The sequence below is a fragment of the Olea europaea genome, unplaced genomic scaffold (genome assembly GCF_002742605.1).
Source record: "Olea europaea var. sylvestris unplaced genomic scaffold, O_europaea_v1 scaffold1093, whole genome shotgun sequence".
NCBI classification, from domain to species: domain Eukaryota; kingdom Viridiplantae; phylum Streptophyta; class Magnoliopsida; order Lamiales; family Oleaceae; genus Olea; species Olea europaea.
In genome coordinates, this window is record NW_019228292.1 from 202179 (window position 1) to 222336 (window position 20158).

Here is a 20158-nt window from a genome sequence, read left to right on the forward strand (position 1 = left end):
AGATGTTCGATCATCAAGATTGCCTCCCCAATTGGTAGCTGAGTATGTGGTGAGAAAGGAGTTTGCATTCTTGCGAAGCTGAATGCTATGAATTTTTTTTTTCTTTAATAGCGAAAGAGTCACTTTGCGGCTGCCCAGCGGGTGACAGTTGGTTTATGCATAAACTAAGACAATTTGTTGACTGCAAATTAGATATACGGGCATGTGATAGATATGTACTGGAGAGCCTCTATTATGAGGCGAAACTTTGTGCTTTCAAATGTAGAAATACCATCAATTAATTTCAAAGCAGTGCTGGTGGACAACGGAGTAGAGATATCCTCAGCAACAAGCATCAATAGCGAAAGAGTCACTTTGCGGCGGCCCAGCGGGTGACAGTTGGTTTATGCATAAACTAAGACAATTTGTTGACTGCAAATTAGATATACGGGCATGTGATAGATATGTACTGGAGAGCCTCTATTATGAGGCGAAATTTTGCGCTTTCAAATGTAGAAATACCATCAATTAATTTCAAAGCAGTGCTGGTGGACAACGGAGTAGAGATATCCTCAGCAACAAGCATATTGGTTTTGAACAACTGACACGGATATATTTGTGCTAAGACAAGAATAAGTCAGCTATGGTAGAGATGACCTCCACACCTAAGAAAAAGTGGAGTTGCCCTATATCTTTGAGAGAAAATTGTGTGCTAAGACTATGAATAAGTGAGGTGACAAACTTCAGATAGCTACTTGTAATCACAAGGTCATCCCCATAGATCGAAAAATAAAATGTAGCAGAACTTTTTCAATAGATAAACAAGGATGAATCCGCTTTCGAATTTTGAAAACCAAGCTCAATTAGGGCATATTTTAAAGCGGAGTACCATGCCCGTAGCACTTGTTTGAGACCGTAAATGGTCTTGCGCAATCTACACACTGTAAGTATTATGCCCTAGGTCCAATCAACTTTGGACATAAATACTTTTATATATAATTAATGCAATTAAATGGCAGATCACACACCCACCAAAAAAAAAAAAAAAAAAAAAAAGGAAATTGTTCACATCAAGTTGTCTTAATAACCACCACCGTATCATGGCAATTGTCAAAATAGTTCTAATTGTAGCTGGTTTCACAACATGACTAAATGTCTCTTTATAATCTAACCAGGGTCGTCGAGTACAATACTTAGCAATAAATTAAGCTTTAAATCTATCGATGGACCCATCCGTCTCTCTTTTAACCTAAAACAACCATTTACAACTCACTGGATTAAAGTTTTTAGGAGATGAAATCAACTCCCATTTACCATGCCCCATAAAGGCAATAAGTTCATCCGACATAGCATTGCACCATTGGGGATCCGATAGTGCTTACTCACACAAGTTGGTTCAACGGTGGGTTGAATAGGACGTTTTGTGTCCGAATAAAATTGTTTGGTTTTGTATACATGGTTCTGGGTTTTTTGTTGTCATCAGGTGGGTTCATCATGGTGGTTAAAAAGGCGATATTGTCTGGTGGCGACATAAGAGAAGGAGGTGTGGTTGGTGTACATGATGAGATGAACTCATAGTGGTGCTAGGCTGTTGAGTTAGTGCAGGATGTATGTAGGGTAGATTGACTTAAATAAGGAGCAGAAAGCATATGAGAATTACCTGGAGATGATGTAGAAGCAGTAGCAACATAGTCCGAAGCCACTGGTGATGGAGGCGGTGGTGAAAGATGCAAAACATCCTGAATAGACGAGTGGCACTTGCTTTGTTTGGTGTGCAACTAGATCGAGCTTTGGCTCTTATTAAATAGAACATGTAACCTGTTGGTCTTAAGATCTAGACATTTATGTACATTTTGTGTTTGAGAATAGCCAAGGAATTAACAGGAAACAGATTTGGGCTGGAGTTTATAGGTATTTTAGGGCATGGGGAACGAAAAGCAAATAAAACCAAAATTTTTTAATTTCAGATGGTTAGGGCATTGGCCAAATAAAGCTTTGTATGGAAATTTGTTCCTTAACAAGGATATGGGTTGATTTATGAGATATGTGGGAGTATGGAAGGCATGAGGGCAATAAGAGAGAAACAATAAGGCATAATGTCGTAAGATGAGACCAGTTTCTACCAAGTGACGGTGATGGCATTGAGAGACCCCATTTTGCTGTGGTGTGGTGGCTAATTCCATGAATTGAGAGATATTATTTTAAGGCAAGTAATTCACCACCATTATCAGAGTAAAGACTTTTTTACTGTGGTTTGGAATCTATTTTCAATAAGTTTTTTGAACTGTGGAAAGATACTAAGAACACTGAATTTGGTGGCCATGGGATAGAATCATACGTATTTGGTAAAGTCATCGATCAAAAAAAGTAGCACCTGGAACCATCAAGACCAATAGAATTAGAGGGCCCCCAAATGTCAGTATAGATAAGATCCAGGGGAGCATGACTTTGAAGACTAGTGGAACGAATTGGTTGTTTATGTGCTTTATTAATTGAACAGAAAGTACATAGATGAGACAATCGCTCTTTTGTTGTTGGAAGTGAAAATGAATTAACTAAATCTTAAACAATTATTATAGATGGATGTTCAAGATGCTTGTGCCACCCATCAATCGAGGTCCTCTCATACGCATTTGCAACCATTTTTTATGAATCCGCTGGTGAGTTCGGGAATAGGTACACAACATTTTCACATATATCTCTGAGTAGGGTCACCCTCGTGATCTGATCCTTCACAAGAAAATAAAAGGGGTGAAATTCAATAAAAACTTTATTTTGAGATGTAAAATGATGGACAGAAATAAAATTTTCGTGGATACTTGGAAAACAAAGTGTTTGATCCAAATGGAAAGTACAATTGGGTGTTTGAAATACCAAAGAACCGACATGGGGGACATGCAAACTTGATTTGTCACCAATTACAACCTCATGTGTCCTGTTATACTCAGAATGGGTGGATAGATTTGCCAAATCGCCAATAATGTTGTGAGATGCCGCAGAACCAATGAGCCATTTATTATCTTTGGTGTGAGAAGCGGAGGCACAATTTATGATAACATTAGAAAGATGCAACCACGAACAAATTATTTTGCAGTGTAACCCAATTGATCACAAAACTGACATTTGGGCTGATAGCGATGTTGGCCCGAATTAAAACGGGCTGTGGAGTTTTGGGTCTTTCAATTATCACGATTGTGGCTATTGTTGGGAATAAGATGGGCTAAAGGTTGAAAGGCCCCATTGTCCTTATAAGAACCACATTGTTGGGACTTCCAACTGAATTATGAAAACTAGAGCGATAATGGGTCTAGTTGGCTGTAGCAACCAACTACTGGGCAGTGACTTCAAGGTCGCACAAGTAACTTTCATGGCCGGTGAGGAGATCGTGAAGTTCCTCAAAGGTTATTGAGTTATCTCTAGCACAAATAGGTGTACGTTCTCAAGAGGTTAAACGAAAGCAATATTTCGCAAGATTTGCAGAAAATCAAGATTGCAAAAAATATTTAAAAAAATGAACACGAAGGATTTTTTGCCACAAAGGCCTGGATGTTCAGCCTTACGGCCTACTCACCACGTTGAACATCTACTAGATAGATTTATCTCTAAATCCACTAGAAAAATCACGAAGAATGTTACAAATGTAAGAAAGAACGCAGTTTCTTCACTGTTTTAATCTCGCCTCACATACAAATTACACACCACCACCAAAACTCGCACTAAGCAGTATCACATAGTTATACACCAAGTGTAGTATCAAAATCACTCAGATTTACAGAAAGAAATTTTCACTCAGAAAATATGGTGATGTGAGAGAGAAAGAAAAACCCTAGAACACTCAAAAAACCCAGAATAGATCTCTATCGAAAATGAATCGTCCAAGAGATATTTTAATCAAGTAAGGCGAACGATTATAGATCAACGGTGAGGAGATGGCCAAATGTATGGTCAGATCACATCTCCAAGAAAAGGCAGAAGTCACACTTCAAGGGAACACGTTTTCTCTTAATAAAATGGACCAAGACCCATTACAATAAACACGGCCCATCAACTCAACTGGGCTAAGAATGTGAGCATATTTATTTGGGCTCAACAATAGGGACGACGATTTCACGGAAGTCGGGACCCAGTCCATGAAGAATGTAAAAGGTGAATCATCATCAGAAATGGGATGATCGACGAGGGCAATCTCGTCTGCAAGGGCATTCACCGTGTGTAGGTAATCGGCATGGATCTATTGTCCCGCTGAATCTAGGTAAGCTTCTCCTTTAGTTTCATTACTCAGGTTGGGGATTTATTTCTAGTAGTAATGTTATTTCTGTGGCTAATTTTGTTGATTACGCGTGAAGGTAGCATCCTTGATTTTAGCACAGGAGTCCAGCCTTGATTTGTGCAGCCTTGTCTTTAGCTAGATTTGTGCAGCTTGCTTTGTTTATTGGTGCTTGATACATTCTAAGATTAGCTTTGATTTGAGCCTAAGAATCATCTTCTTTGTCTTTAGCTTGAGTTAAGGAATTTTCCTTGATAGAAAATTCGAGCCCGTTTGGTTAGGAAATGTATGGTCCGAAGATGACAGCGTCAGTGGTGGCATTGTCGTAATTAACATCTTTCTATCTGTTAGAAAGACCGCGTAACACATATTGAAATCTGTCTTTATTGCTTGGCAATATAATTAACATCTTTCTCTCTATTAGAACATTTTAAATTGTATATGATAAACTTGTGTTTCAATCGCAAAGTAGAAAACCCTAGTTATAATGTGACCCCCCCCCTCAAACTCAATATAGTATAGTGGCAATCAAATTAGGTTTGAAAATTAAATCAATCCAATCAAATGTTCCTCTTCCAAAAATCTAATAATACTTCAAAATTGCTTGTATGTCAACCAAGCCAAACAAAGAACTTAAAGTTGATAAGAATGAAACCTACAAGTATAATGAACAAGGTCAAAATAGGAACCTCAAATGGTTTTAATAGCTAGATAGGCAAAGATAGACCATGTTTAATAGTAGCACTCCGAAAATCAATGGATAGTATTAGCACGACACTTATAGATGAAGGAAATATTGATGAAACAAGAACCCTGACACGCAAGGAGGCTAAAACAACATATATGATGGGAATAAATTTGACGAAAAAATAACATAATAATTCTCGATTTTCTTGAAAATCAACTTTCCAAGAAGGAAGCAACAAGTTTAGCCAACATCTAATAGGATTTGAATCAACCTGAAACCCAAATTCAGATTAACTCAAGAACAAAAAAAGATTTGGTTGGACACAATAAAGAAAAATAATTTGACTAAATGTGGATATTTGGAGAACAAAATCAGATATGTTTAACTCAAAATGAAGTTAAACTCGCAACGATACCATGTTAGAATATTATAAATTTTATATAATAAACTTCTGTATATTACAAAGTGGAAAATCCTATTTATAGGGATATAAATAACTCTAAAAGGAAAGATTGTGTAATAATCACACAATCAACTATTAAGAGAAATAATTCTACACAACTGAAAAAGTATCATAGAGATTATTCTTTACAATCTTTTCATATCTTCAACACTATCATCTGCTATGTTTGTGTAATTGTTTTGTTGAGCATATATAAACTCCTCAAAATTGAGAAACGAATTTAGTTCATTAGAATTGGGAAAAAAAAATGTCCCACCTAAAAATGTAAATCTTATGATTGTTTAATTAGTTTAAAAAGAGTATTAAGACAAAAGCAGAAGTAATTCTCCCATTGAAATTGCTTCTCAAAAATTATACAGAACTGTTGCAAACACTTGCATGGGTTACACATTCACAATTTCCAGCTTAAGAATGTTTCGAATTCAGCAAAAAATCTTATAACTTTAGCAGCACCAGATAAACCTCACAGTCGTATACTACAGATATATAAACTTTCATGTGCAGAATAATTGTACATTAAACCCCTAAAATGAAATAAGATTAGTTCGTGGATCAGTTTGATCCTGTCTGAAGCATATTCACAGCAGAGAGTGCTATTGCAGAGAGCTGAAAAGTATCGCAATTTCTCTTTGTCAATGGAGAAACCACTCCTTTTTTCTCCTTAAATCCATCCTCACACGTCGTAGCATCATTTAGGATCGCGCTTAACTGTACATTAGCATCACCGTAGTGTCTTTCGTAGTAATATTTCATGGCCTGTTTAGCAGAGGAGATTGCATCTGAGAAAAGTTCAAAGCAATCACTCAAACACTGCTTTGTATATGAATCCCATTTATTGTTCTCGATCAAATTCTCGATATAAATCAGTGTATCTGTCACGTTGCTGTGTATTAATCTGATTGAAATCATCCCTAGTTCTTGTAAAGTGGCATTTTGGCTGGCTGGATCTGCCTGAAGGGAAGTTGTGCAGAAATTGTAGTTGATGTTTGGATCATTTTGTCCGAAAGTTTTGCAAGTTTGGTTGATTAAGTTCTGGGCCATCGCGCTATAGGATGTAATCGAGAAGGTAAGAAAGAGCATGGGAACAATGAAGAAGAGAAAGGCCTCATTTTTGCTTGGCTATTATGGTACGTTATGGCTGCTTGTTCTTGCATTATTTCTCACCTTATGACATGGTTTGTATAGCTGTTTTAGTAATGGGTTGGTACATGCAGTTGGGCCCTATTCTTTGATTGGAAATTTTTTCCAAGTTTGTTTGGAAATAACTGTCTTGACTTGGACAACCAAATTAAAGTGTTTGATATACATTTGTAATCTGTCATATAAATCTTTTTTATTTTTCTTTTTCTCAGTTTGTTACATTGTGTACTCATAAACTGATAAACAAGTTATTCTTGTTAATTTAGATAAATATTGAGTTCTCTTCTCAACATATTAAGCTTTTTCAGCTGAGATCATTACTATAGTTTCAAAGAACAGACAAAGAACTCACGGGGTTCAAATCTCAGTTGCCACTCATTGATGAAAATGATGTACATGTGATCAAGAAATGAGTCCAATACTCACCAGCTAAAATAATCTTGATTTAAAATATTCAACACTCTCGCGTTCAACTTCAGATGGTTGTTTTCATTAAACAAGTGGGATAATATCATAGCAAAATATCTAATTTAACTAATTCAATATAATCCTTCAGGCAGATGTAATATTCTTTACAGAGATTATAATTAATTAGTGATTCATAGAATGAATAATTTTTCGTATGCAATTACTTAAAAAATGGAATAGTTTGAGCTTTCTTTGGGAAGAATGGGTGAAATCCTTTGATCCCTTAAAAAGGAAAAAGAAAAAATTTTGTTCGATTACATCCACAAGGGATGAGTAGATAGTCGTCTATTTCTTAAAAATTGTCCAAACATCATGGGTTGTTATAAAAGTGTTATTGTGAAGGTACGTGGTTTTTAGTTCTCCACAAAGGTCGTTTCTTTATCACTATCTGAACTCCCATGCCGTCACCACTTAACGGAATTTGGGCCCCCTCCAATTTCTTGCTTGTACACATCAAACTACATCTCAAGCCCATGTTTAGCGTCCTAAAAGTATGCTTTATTTCTTGGAGAAAGCACTACATATTTCATAACGTGCCTATAAATTTTGTTCGCTCTAATGCACTAAACATGTCCATACTTATCATACAATCCAATAAAAGTGATTTCGAACTTGGTTTACTTACGGAATAAAGTAGCGAATGCCCTTACATAACGTTTTTATCGCAACTTCCTTCATCAAATTAGTGTAACATATGAAGCCCTTATAAAACCTGCGAAGATGGGACAGATCCTTACATTAAAATCTCAAAGCCCTTTTGTAGTTAATTAGCTGGTTCATAAGAAAATACAACTTTCAGGACAATTTAATACTCTCCCAAGGAAGTCTGCCATTCCCACCTCAAATAAGTACATGTAATTATTTTGAATTTTGTCAACAGAATATATTTTTCATGGATCTTCGAACTCGGAAGAGTAATTGAAGCAGTCTAGTTCACGTTGATTACATAACCGAGCAGATTTTAACCCCTTGAAGTTGATAGCAAAGTTCATCTTAGTGCGTGCCACAAATCAATCAAGTCCCTCTTCACCTCCACTGCTATCGCCAAACATTGCAGCCATTTTCATGGCAAGTTTTGCAGCGATTTCCCGTCTCTGGAAATCCGGCATTAACCTCAAACTGCTGCGCATATTCCCAATTTCAGACATCAACATTTCCAGATCCTCAATATCGTAAGTCTTAGACTCATCAAGTTCCGAAGTTCTGTCTGCTTCATGTGTATTGGGTGTTTTGTCCATGTCAAGCTCTTCCTGCAGCTGAGATGATGATGTTGACGGCTTGTACTCTTCTCCTGGCTTGTACTCTTCTCCGACAGATCCAACATCAATCTTGCGATCAAAGTTCTTAGGGTCAAGATTGCTTGCAGATGGTTCCCCAGTCCCTGTGACTGAAGCAGGACCATCTGCAGACATCCATACATCTGTGTCATCCCATGGTTCCGCAGAACCGGTAGATAAGACTTCGTATTCAAGTTCATACTCGGATTCTTCTTCTGATAAATCTGACAAAAAAGGTTATCCAAATATTCGGTTGAAGTATATTAAATCACTGATATAAATAACAATTCAAAGCATGACCATGACAAGGGAAAATTGTAAGACCTTCTTGTTCAGGTAATGTAGGTTCTTTTATCTCATCACCAGACTTCAAGGACATTCCAGGCCACATGTGAGCAGAGAGAGCTCCAAAGAGTCGTTCAACACCCTGTGAATCTCCATCTATGGACAGACCTGCAATGCAAAGTTATTGACAAACCTAAACCGTTTCTAACAGAAGTGCATAAGACCGAAAGATTTATATTCCAGCAAACACGCACTTTAGACAAATTCAAATTGTAAATATGTGTATACAGAATGCCTATAGAAGTTTAAAACTGAAAAACTGAGAATAGAATAATGACAGCGATACTCTCATTGCAAGCATACGTAACAGTGCAATATATCATGATGTGACACTGTCTAAAATTAAAAATATAAAACTGAAAGAGGGATTTGAAAGAAGAAGAGAAAGATGCACCTAATTACTCATGTTGCAAATTAAGGTAATGGATTTAGAGGAGAGGAGAAGATTAGTTGTGATATTGAGCCAGATCGCAGAGCAAGAATACCATTATGAGATTAAGGTCTTACATTTGTCAAAATCAGCATTAGATGCACATGCTTCAATGTATTCAATGTTATGTTCAATGCACCATTCCAAGCAAGACTTGGTAATCTCTGATGATGGTTCTTCATCTCCCAATAAACTACTCCCTTCAGATTCAGAAATCCCATAGTCCGCCATGTCTAGATGAGAACTGCCAGAAGATTCTTCGTGCTTCAGCAGGCATCTCCTGTATTCAGCATGAGCTGGATGATGAGGAAGAAGATCAACTTTGTTACCAATACATAGCAGTATATCGAATTTCCGAATATCAGTTTGCTTCACCCAATCTTTAAGAGCAGCAAACGAAGAGAGCTGTGGACAACGGCATAAAGAAGACGTGTAAAGAAGACGTGTAACGGTACTCTATGTTAAAAACAGTCGAAGAAATGAGATAGAAGTTTCAGAAATTAATCTGCACAAAAGAAGAAGCTAAAGGGCAAGGCTTACATCATTAACATCGAACACCATCACCAAGGCAGATAACTTATCAACCATTGGCAGGCTCGCAATAGAGAACTCGTCGTGAAGATGAGCCATCCAAACCGAAACATCAGCTGTATAGTACTTTGTGTTGATTGTCCACCTGTTTAAGAAACCAGGTCCAAAGATATTGTTAAATGGAGAAAAATCCTCTTAAATAGAGGAGCTAATTATCATTCATTGGATACTTGGTGTGTACTTTGCTGCTTGGAACTTACCCATAGGCAAGTAACTTCGATGATGGATTATGGGCATCTTCAAAATCAATGGGAAACAGTCCTGTATTTAAAATCTTTGAAATGAGTGGTCTGTGTATCAAGAAAATTTTCTACAATTCTACAGAAGCAGAGCTACAAATTCATCACTGTTAAAGCACATAATTAAATGCGTGGAGTATACTTGTGTACCAAAATTAGGTTATGACATTTCAAAATATTACCATGATGTTACATAAAACATTTCATAGTTCATACTATTTAGTAACTCATCACTGTCCAAGCTAGCAGGTTTCATGCTAAGCTTAAAGTTAAAAAAGATTGTCACAAACGAGGATGGATGCAGCCAGAAAAAAGACTGATAATGAAGAGGAACAACCACATATAGTACTAATGAAATGATACGGAACATATCTTCATCATACCATAACTTTTCTAGTTTCTAATTTTTTTTGGGTAAACAAGCCTCAGTTGCTGAGAGAAAAAACCGCATAAAAGATCTATCTGCTATTGCTTTCTCTCCACACTTTGCATTTTGCTCTCTTGATAGGGAACAATCACACCCAAAGAACCCAGGAAACAAGAAGAGAAGGAACTCTAAACAAATGGCACTGGTTTCATCCCCCCCCCCCCCCGGGTTAGAATGTGAAAAATAATTCAATCAACGCTATCTTCAAATGAAAATTGCCATAAAGGATTCAAGACGTAGAATTTCCAAAAATATCAGCTCCAGTTCCTTCATTGTTTTTCCTTAATAAACAACTATAACTTTACCCTTGACTTGAGGGTTATCACCATTAGACCATTATCCACCCGTCATGCCTGTTGTCGAGTCATGACCCAACAAACAATGAATGGCAGAAAAGCAGTCATCCAGATGTTTCACAACCAACAAACATGCCTGAATCACCAGCCTGCTCATGAGCAACTGAGGCACCTCTTTTGATTATTGTTAGTGTCTCCAAATTCCATATTCAAGATTCTGACATAGTACATAATTGGAACTCGAGGAGACATATGAAAGTCTTTGACACTTCAAATGTCTAGATTGTATGAATAGTTTTTATTAATCGAAAAGCCTTTTACCAACAAAGCATATTGAATTTTTCTCCAGTTGGGACTTTGAACCGAGGTCTTTAATTCTCAGGTTCAAAAGCACAAATCTTTGAACTTTTTATCTGTTCTGCTTAAAAATTTCACTAAGAATTTGTCTAAGGCTCTGGGCCTAAGATCTCCACATCTCTTCACATAATCTCCTGCTCCAGTGCAATCTATGTCAGATCATCATATATTTCCCCACTGCTTCCTTTCCTTGTCTACTCATTCACATGATCCAAATTCCCTTTTAATGTTTTTCAATGACTTAACTGCTAGTAATTATTCATTAACTTAGAAACCAGATTAACAGAGGGTATCATATTCTTCGAATGTGTAGTGTTCCTTACTTTAAATCAATCGTGTAAATTCATCCATTAAGAGTTAAAATCATCAATAAATAGAAAGAAAACCAATCTAGAGTAAGAAACTTACGAGAAAGGAGGGTCCGTTTACCAACGCTCTGGGATCCGACCATGATAACTCCAGGTCTCATCCCCAGGGTTTCCATATCCATTTTCACCTCCTCCTGTTCTTATTTTGCTCGAGTGGTTTAGCCTTCGGGTCTTTGAGTCAAGGAAAAGGAAAGGAGGCACCTGTCAAATGCTTTAAGAAGAAATCACTTTCTGGAGTATCCACATCTCGACATTAATAATAAACGCATAAACTGGTGCTTGCTAGTCACTACTGCAAAAGGAGTTGTGCAGCCAGACAAGGCCGGTTTTGTGATTGTCGGGGCCCAAGGCGAAGTCCTTAAATTAGGCCACCCGAGAAAATCAACGTAAATACAAAACTCAACGGTGCATTATGCGACTTATTGTTAACTTAAAACTAACATTAAAACAACAACCATATATATTTTAGAAAAGATTTATATTATAAAATAACAAAACCAACAATATTTCAAATAATTAGTTAAATACTATTCTTTGAATTAATGCAATTTCATTTCGTTTCCTTTTTCTCTTTTGAGCACCAAACTCGTATTTAGGAGGCATAGTGTATGGGTCTATATGTAATGCCCAATGATTAACCTAGATAATAATTACAAAATATCTCATTCATCTCACAATTATAGTTTTCAATATAGTTACTACGTGCACCTGTACAATTGTTCATCCTACAATAACCAATCATAAAAGCCAACCAAGCCGCAATTATATAAGCCGACAAGACTTCATACATTTACCAATCTCTTCAATAATAAGTTAGGATAAGTCATTGCTTACCTGCGAAATAGAATTTCGATGAAAATTGTAGAAATACACCTTTGAGAATTCCACCGTCACAAACTTATGAGCCTGAAATAAGATTTTAACATAAAATACCAATACAAATATGAACATAATCATCAAACTTAGAAAAATAACAATTGCACAGGCACATTTAATCGAACTTAAGGAAATAACACATTTAATAAGAACTAATCACAATTAAAACATTGTCGTCGACAAAATAAATTACTCCAAATTTATCTTGCGTGTTAGGGCAACAAACACACAGAAGCTATTTGCCTATTTACATAAATTTATACCTTCTAAAATTTTTATCTTGAAATGCCTTAGTGAATTAGCAAGGCAAACAACTCAAAAGAAACCACTTATCTACTTCCTATTTCTTCATGGAAAGGAACAATTGTCCAACATTCTTCTAGTCTTTCACTTATATACTTCTTCGATTTCACATAGCCACGACTAATCCACTACCCACTCCTTCCTTTCCTTACGAGTTACGACACGGTAACCATACAAGTAAAGCAACAGTTATTTGCAAATCAAGGCCTCAACTACGTCACTGTTCTGTAACCTTCATAGTCGAGGCACTAACGGACATTTTTGTTAAAATTCCAACGCTTTGTATACCCAAGAAATTAATCTCACTCAAGCAATTCAAATCCAAAGCATTTAAGAGTATAATCACTCACAATTCACAAATTTCCTGTTTTCTTTGTCTTCATCCCAGTAATCTTCCTGCAATTACAGAGTAGTAGAGTACAGACCATCTGCAAAGTGCAAAGATAAAGCTAAAAAACAATATTGTAAGATTTAAAATTTTTCATTTCATGTGACCAACTGTCCAGTGACCATGTCAACAAATCTGTAGGCACTAGGCAGGCATGAGGCACCGAAACGAAAATGGGACAATCCCATTTGGAAAAACATGATAAAGACGAGTTCTTTACTTATTGCTTAATACAATGAAAACCCTTTGGAAAAACATGATTAACAACAAACCTGTTTCCAGATTCCTAATTCTTCGTGTAAATGATGGTGTGTTCTTCCTCAGTGATTGAAGTTTCCTCGTTTGTCCAATCCAGACAACAGTGACGAACCGGCGTCCGGAGCGACCAGCGGCTGACGGGCGGAGTGACCGGAGGGTGACCGGAGTCGCGGAGACGAGACTGAGACCAAACGAGCAGGCCTTCGGATTACGGAATTGGGAATTCCAGATTTGGGAATTTTGGATAAATGGATTGTGTATATATAAGTTGGGTAGGGTGAATGGATTGAGGGGATATGATTTGGGCTTGTATGTTGTGGGCTGCTGTTGGATAATTGGGTCTGGGTTGTCTGGCCTTGTTTTCATATATATATATATATATCTAATCTAATCTAATCTAACTATATTATAAGAGTGGGTTTTGGGTTACTGTTCACAAGTCGATTGGCCATCTAAGTTGAGGCGAGTTGAGTGAGCCATGTTAGCTGAGCCATTTGGAAGAGTGCTGTCAGCTGTGGTTCCAGAACATTCACGTGACCGCAATCATTTTCATTTCTCTTTCTTCTCTGTTTTTTTTTTTTTTTTTTTTTTTTTGTTATAGTTATACAGTTAATGGTCACAAATTCGTAATTATTGGTCACAAGTTTATTTATCGATCACATATCATCGAATTAATTGATTACAGATTATTAAGAGGTCACAAATCAAAAATTTTGGAGGTCGCGGATTATTTCAAGGTCACAAATAAAAAATTTACATGTCACAGATCAAAAAAATTACAACTCACAGAGTCACATATCTTTAAATTTATTGGTCACATATTCTAAATAGTTGGTCACATGTACCAAAAACCCCACCACCGATCCCAGAACAACACTTCACCACGGGTGGTTACGAAATTCCACGACGATTCAATTCGAGCTTCGATTCGACCCTTGGTTTCACTCGACCTCTCTACAATTTCGCCGATGTAAGTTTCTGCTTTCCTTTTTTTTTTTTAATTCAATTTTAAAGACGAAAATACTGATTTCAAGGTGATGATGTTACTTGGCTAAGTGCTTTGTTGGCTAGCCACAAACAGTTGCTTGAATGGGTTGAAAGAAAAGATGTGGCAATCTGATGGTGGAGTGGCAGAGAGCTTGATGGCAGCGCTTCGGAGAGCTTTGGCAGTTCACCGACAAGGAAGCCACTCAAGGAGAAAACAAAAGGGTTAACCTCTGTAAATTTACATGTTTATATTTTGCTTTGCTTATTTTTTTATTTCTATTTGGTTAATTATTCCAATAATTACATTTGGTTAATTATTCCAATAATTTATATTTGTCTAAGTATTTAAAGGTTCAGAATTTGTGTTTGGGACAGAGTTTATAGTTTTATTTCTACGTCTTAGCACCTTTGTTTTGCGAGTGATGCTTTTGGATACATACAATATCAATGATGGATTAGACTTGCCAAAAATGGATTTTCGATAGGCATTGATAAATGATAACTTTGATGAATAAAGTTATCATGAGAGTGACAAAGAGCTTCTAAACCGACAAGATACTTTTACATATCATATTATGACAAGGATTATGACCAGGTCGGACGAGATAATTAGCCCTTTTTTCCCTCTTAGTTTCTACTCCTTAAACTGAAAAGCTTTTTCATATTGTATCTGCATTGTTTGGGCAAGAGACGTGATATTTGAGAATACAACAGAGCAATGAACATTAGGCAGGTAGCCTCTGACCTATCAGTCTTTTATCATTGTAGTTTCAAAGGTTATCAGGATACTCTTCTGGTGCACTCATTGAGGCAATTTTATCGCGATTGCCAAATATACAGTACCATTGATTTCATCTTCGGAGATGCATCAGCAGTTTTTCAAAATCGTGACATCTTTCTAAGAAGGCCAATGGACCGCCAGGCCAACATGATAACTGCACAGGGAAGGGATGATCCAAATGAAAACATGGGAATTTCAATCGTCAATTCTCGGGTGGCACCTACATCTGGTTTTCATGCTGTTAAAGGTTGTTTCAGGAATTATCTAGGGCGGCCGTGGAAGAAATACTCAAGGACTGTTCTTGTAGACGGATTTAGATGGCTTCATTGATAAAAAAGAATGGGGGGGGGGGAGATTTTGCCCTTGCAACAATATATTATGCAGAGTATATGAATACAGGAACTGGGGCTTCAACACAAAATAGAGTAAAATGGCCTGGTTTTCATGTTCTGAAGTATAACCAGTACGACAGTCCCTTTACAGTGAATAATTTCATCCAAGGAGACTGGTGGATTCCATCCATTGGTGTGCCATTTTGGCCTAAAATTTAAATCCCTAGTTAATGTTAGAGAATGTTTGGCCTAGCTACAGTTAAATAACAAAAAGTCATTGCAATTTAGCAATGAAAAACATTGAATTGAAAATATTATGTATAAAAATCCAACACATTCAAAACATTAACTTTGCCTTCAAAATAAACCATTCCATGCACTGCATGGACTGCCCACTAGTATATATAAAAGAAGAAGAGTGGGAAAAATTCATATATAAGGTGTATTATTTACACCAATTTACAAATCGGGTACAAAGTTTAAAAATTCAAAATTCAGTTTTCTGTATAATTAATTAAAAATATTTATTAATTAAATATAATAAAGTCACAGTTATACAGTTAATGGTCACAAATTCGTAATTATTGGTCACAAGTTTATTTATCGATCACATATCATCGAATTAATTGATTACAGATTATTAAGAGGTCACAAATCAAAAATTTTGGAGGTCGCAGATTATTTCAAGGTCACAAATAAAAAATTTACATGTCACAGATCAAAAAAATTACAACCCACAGAGTCACATATCTTTAAATTTATTGGTCACATATTCTAAATAGTTGGTCACATGTACCAAAAACCCCACCACCGATCCCAATCCAGAACCAATCTTGGTCACAAATCACCACCGCGCAATTGTCGCTTGCACCACACCATCAATTGCACCGCGACGCACCAACACCGTCAACAAAACAAACATCAATCCAGCAAAAAAATCACCACCACCATCACCATCAACATCACACCACCAGCAATTCAAATTATGCCTAGTTAACAACCCACTCCACTACGGACACCAATAAAACACCACATCGCCACCCGAAACAACCACCAAAAATACCACCACAACTTGAAACCACCATCACCAACTACAACATCCTCGCCAGCCCGATCGTTACCACAACCATCGCCATTACCTGATAGAATGCTATCTCTCCACCCGAAACAACCACCAACACTTGGAAACATTACCAGAACCACTACCAATACCAATTGTAGCACCTCCGCCAACACCACTGTGGCCAAAACTACCACAACCATCGCCTTCAACACCATCATTTGCAAAACACAAAAGACCACGCCAAAACTCGAATATCCACAACGCAAACCACCCACAACATACCGAATAAAAAAAATTACTAGAGGCAACGACTGCGAGGCATAGCGACGCTCGATCTATATCCAGTATGGGAGGCGATGTTGCGCACGTCAGTAGCAGGGTCTTGAAGTGAGGCGCCGTGGCGCACAAAGATGTTGTCGTAGCAAAGCGCGCTGCACTGCAATACTGCTTCACCATACGAGCGGACACAATCGGTGGTCACGTCATACCGGAGGACAAGCAGCGACGCCAGAATAAAGAGGTGTCAGGTGGGTGAAGAGAAAGGGATAAAGAGGTTCAGAATAATTTAGGGGTAAATAGCGATTTTGAAGGAGACATTCTGGCTTGTGCAAAACCCTCGAGAGGCAGTGAGGTTGCGCCGTCGTGAATTGTTGTCGCCGGTGGCAACGGTGGTGATTTATAGTAGAGATAAGGGAGAGAATATAGATGGTAGAGAGAGAAAGATTAGGGTTGAAATTGAATTTGGGTGAAATATTTAATATTTAAATGATTAAATCACCCGATTTCTGAATAATGTAATTTTGGCCCTTATTTTTGAATTGTAATGTTTAAAGCCCTGATATTATGTAATTTCCACAAAAATTCTAGGTCAAAATTAGGCCCCCGCCGGTCTTGGGCCTCATGCCTCATTGACCTTGCCTCAAGACCAGGCCTGCAACCAGGCACAACATATGTGTGTTTTTGTATCCATGGAGAAAAACAGTTTAATTAGATAGCAAAGTCTAAATACATAATTGATATTTCAATGATGCACCAAAGTGCTCAAAATGTCATTATTAGATATATAAATAAAAATCGAAGGTAATAGGTATAGTTGACTAGTCATAAGATTGCTCAAATTTTCATTTAATCTAAACGCTTGAGGTGATTTCAGCTACGTGATGGTAACTTGATCTTCGTATAAATGGACCTAACTCGTGTGGACAACTCAAAGTACAAATTCATTTTCCCGAAAACCCTTGTTCTCTAGTTTTGGTAACCATCAACATAGCATCAGAACTAGATACCATACCTTCAACCCAAATCCAATTGCATTAAGTAAACCCATCTAATAAATAGATTAACCATGAAAATTCACTTCAAGTGGTATAAAATTGAATCCCTTTTTGGAATTGTGATATATTTTTTTCGAAATATTACAACCACCTAATCGTTAAATCTTAGAAAACGAACCCACATATTGCCAAATCAGTGAAAAATAAAGATGACCACACTATCATATCCACCCAAATTTCTTCGAACTTGTGCGCCAAAAGCCCAAGAAGCTTGGGTACATAAGAATTTCTTCGAATCCCCACCAAGAAAAAATCGAGGAAATCCCAAGATTCCAACTTTTTCATTTACCAAATACATATATTATCAAAAATCAAAGAAATGCAACTACAAATTATGTTCAATCATACATCCAACCTATTCTTAAATTCTCATAGATATTAAAACTCAATCAATACTTAGCTCATCGAGGGTAACGAGTATAGTTCCATTCTTACTACTACAAGCCAATAAATAAAGGCATGGATTCCACACAAGCCCACAAAGACGAAACTACAAACTTGAAAATACCTTTTGAGTCTTTGGCTTAAAAATTCCGAATTGTCGACTTCTCCTCTTCCCCCATTGATGCCAGCCAATTACCGAATGTTTAATGTTTAATTTCGCCCAAAGAGATCATAGAATAGTCGAACATAGTGCGCAAGAGTAGGAATGACAATGGGCCGAGCCGACATGGATTCCACACAAGCCCACAAAGACAAAACTACAAACTTGTAAAATACCTTTTGAGTCTTTGGCTTAAAAATTCCGAATTGTTGACTTCTCCTCTTTCCCCATTGACGCCAGCCAATTACCGAATGTTTAATGTTTAATTTCGCCCAAAAAGATCATAGAATAGTCGAACATAGAGCGCAAGTGTAGGGATGGCAATGGGACGAGCCGAGCCGAGCCCACGAGCCGCTCGCGAGCTCGTGATTTTCTTAATTTCTTTTCTTTTTTTGTGGTAAATTGCACATTTTTGGACAATTTTTTTAAAAAAAATCATATTTGTGGGACATGTGACCACGAGCCGCTCGTGGGATTGAGCCCCTGCTCGGCTCGAGCTTGTCATTTGACGAGCCCGAGCCGCTCGACTCGTTTGACATCTCTACGTAAGGGATCTCAATCAATTGATTCAGAACCAAAATTTGACCCTGTGGGTGGGCTGCACTTTAATATTGTTGGAATCTTTAAAAGTTTTTGGTTTCAACCCAAATCCAATTGCATTAAGTAAACCCATCTAATAAATAGATTAACCATGAAAATTCCCTTCAAGTGGTATAAAATTGAATCCCTTTTTGGAATTGTGATATATTTTTTTCGAAATATTACAACCACCTAATCGTTAAATCTTAGAAAACGAACCCACATATTGCCAAATCAGTGAAAAATAAAGATGACCACACTATCATATCCACCCAAATTTCTTCGAACTTGTGCGCCAAAAGCCCAAGAAGCTTGGGTACATAAGAATTTCTTCGAATCCCCACCAAGAAAAAATCGAGGAAATCCCAAGATTCCAACTTTTTCATTTACCAAATACATATATTATCAAAAATCAAAGAAATGCAACTACAAATTATGTTCAATCATACATCCAACCTATTCTTAAATTCTCATAGATATTAAAACTCAATCAATACTTAGCTCATCGAGGGTAACGAGTATAGTTCCATTCTTACTACTACAAGCCAATAAATAAAGGCATGGATTCCACACAAGCCCACAAAGACGAAACTACAAACTTGAAAATACCTTTTGAGTCTTTGGCTTAAAAATTCCGAATTGTCGACTTCGCCTCTTCCCCCATTGATGCCAGCCAATTACCGAATGTTTAATGTTTAATTTCGCCCAAAGAGATCATAGAATAGTCGAACATAGTGCGCAAGAGTAGGAATGACAATGGGCCGAGCCGACATGGATTCCACACAAGCCCACAAAGACAAAACTACAAACTTGTAAAATACCTTTTGAGTCTTTGGCTTAAAAATTCCGAATTGTTGACTTCTCCTCTTTCCCCATTGACGCCAGCCAATTACCGAATGTTTAATGTTTAATTTCGCCCAAAAAGATCATAGAATAGTCGAACATAGAGCGCAAGTGTAGGGATGGCAATGGGACGAGCCGAGCCGAGCCCACGAGCCGCTCGCGAGCTCGTGATTTTCTTAATTTCTTTTCTTTTTTTGTGGTAAATTGCACATTTTTGGACAATTTTTTTAAAAAAAATCATATTTGTGGGACATGTGACCACGAGCCGCTCGTGGGATTGAGCCCCTGCTCGGCTCGAGCTTGTCATTTGATGAGCCCGAGCCGCTCGGCTCGTTTGACATCTCTACGTAAGGGGTCTCAATCAATTGATTCAGAACCAAAATTTGACCCTGTGGGTGGGCTGCACTTTAATATTGTTGGAATCTTTAAAAGTTTTTGGGCTGGGTGGCTTTGAGCCCAATGCCAAATTTTCGACCGTCTTGAATATTTTTATTTAAGTTATATATTTTCAATTTAAAATCTATTTTAAAAATGG

At 37.2% G+C, this 20158-nt stretch overlaps 3 protein-coding genes and 1 long non-coding RNA gene across 6 annotated transcripts; 2 read left to right on the forward strand and 2 right to left on the reverse strand.

Annotated features, from left to right (window-relative positions):
* Positions 1-3990: 3990 nt before the first annotated feature.
* LOC111373249 lies at positions 3991-4648 on the forward strand. Its single transcript, XR_002698926.1, has 2 exons — positions 3991-4231; positions 4326-4648. It is a non-coding gene; the product is annotated as an uncharacterized LOC111373249 (long non-coding RNA).
* A 107-nt stretch (positions 4649-4755) lies between these two features.
* On the reverse strand, positions 4756-6764 carry LOC111373248 (putative invertase inhibitor). Its single transcript, XM_022995755.1, has one exon. It carries the CDS (start codon positions 6475-6477, stop codon positions 5950-5952), a length of 528 nt encoding a protein of 175 aa, XP_022851523.1. The 5' UTR covers positions 6478-6764; the 3' UTR covers positions 4756-5949.
* Positions 6765-7656: 892 nt separating this feature from the next.
* Positions 7657-13400, reverse strand: LOC111373250. 3 transcript variants are annotated; one of them, XM_022995756.1, is made up of 9 exons: positions 13175-13400; positions 12865-12942; positions 12170-12241; positions 11376-11536; positions 9849-9909; positions 9598-9733; positions 9135-9462; positions 8607-8735; positions 7657-8506 (listed from the first exon to the last, which is right to left on the reverse strand). In XM_022995756.1, the coding sequence occupies exons 4-9, from the start codon at positions 11455-11457 to the stop codon at positions 8016-8018; spliced, it is 1227 nt and encodes a 408-aa protein (XP_022851524.1). In that variant the 5' UTR covers positions 11458-11536; positions 12170-12241; positions 12865-12942; positions 13175-13400; the 3' UTR covers positions 7657-8015. The 3 variants fall into 3 exon arrangements, with proteins under 3 accessions (XP_022851524.1, XP_022851525.1, XP_022851526.1); XM_022995757.1 differs by having other exon boundaries at positions 11376-11546; XM_022995758.1 differs by having other exon boundaries at positions 12865-12910; positions 13175-13399.
* An 866-nt stretch (positions 13401-14266) lies between these two features.
* Positions 14267-15258, forward strand: LOC111373256 (probable pectinesterase/pectinesterase inhibitor 36). Its single transcript, XM_022995764.1, has 2 exons — positions 14267-14369; positions 14924-15258. Exons 1-2 carry the CDS (start codon positions 14267-14269, stop codon positions 15256-15258), a joined length of 438 nt encoding a protein of 145 aa, XP_022851532.1.
* Positions 15259-20158: the final 4900 nt, after the last annotated feature.

Coding starts and splice junctions, on each gene's coding strand:
- LOC111373248 (XM_022995755.1), bottom strand. CDS start 6,477: ATGCTCTTTCTTACCTTCTCGATTACATCCTATAGCGCGATGGCCCAG.
- LOC111373250 (XM_022995756.1), bottom strand. CDS start 11,457: ATGGATATGGAAACCCTGGGGATGAGACCTGGAGTTATCATGGTCGGA. Junction 8,736..9,134: donor TAATGCTGATTTTGACAAAT/GTAAGACCTTAA, acceptor TTTGCATTGCAG/GTCTGTCCATAGATGGAGAT. Junction 8,507..8,606: donor TACATTACCTGAACAAGAAG/GTCTTACAATTT, acceptor CTTTTTTGTCAG/ATTTATCAGAAGAAGAATCC.
- LOC111373256 (XM_022995764.1), top strand. CDS start 14,267: ATGTGGCAATCTGATGGTGGAGTGGCAGAGAGCTTGATGGCAGCGCTT. Junction 14,370..14,923: donor CTCAAGGAGAAAACAAAAGG/GTTAACCTCTGT, acceptor GTAGTTTCAAAG/GTTATCAGGATACTCTTCTG.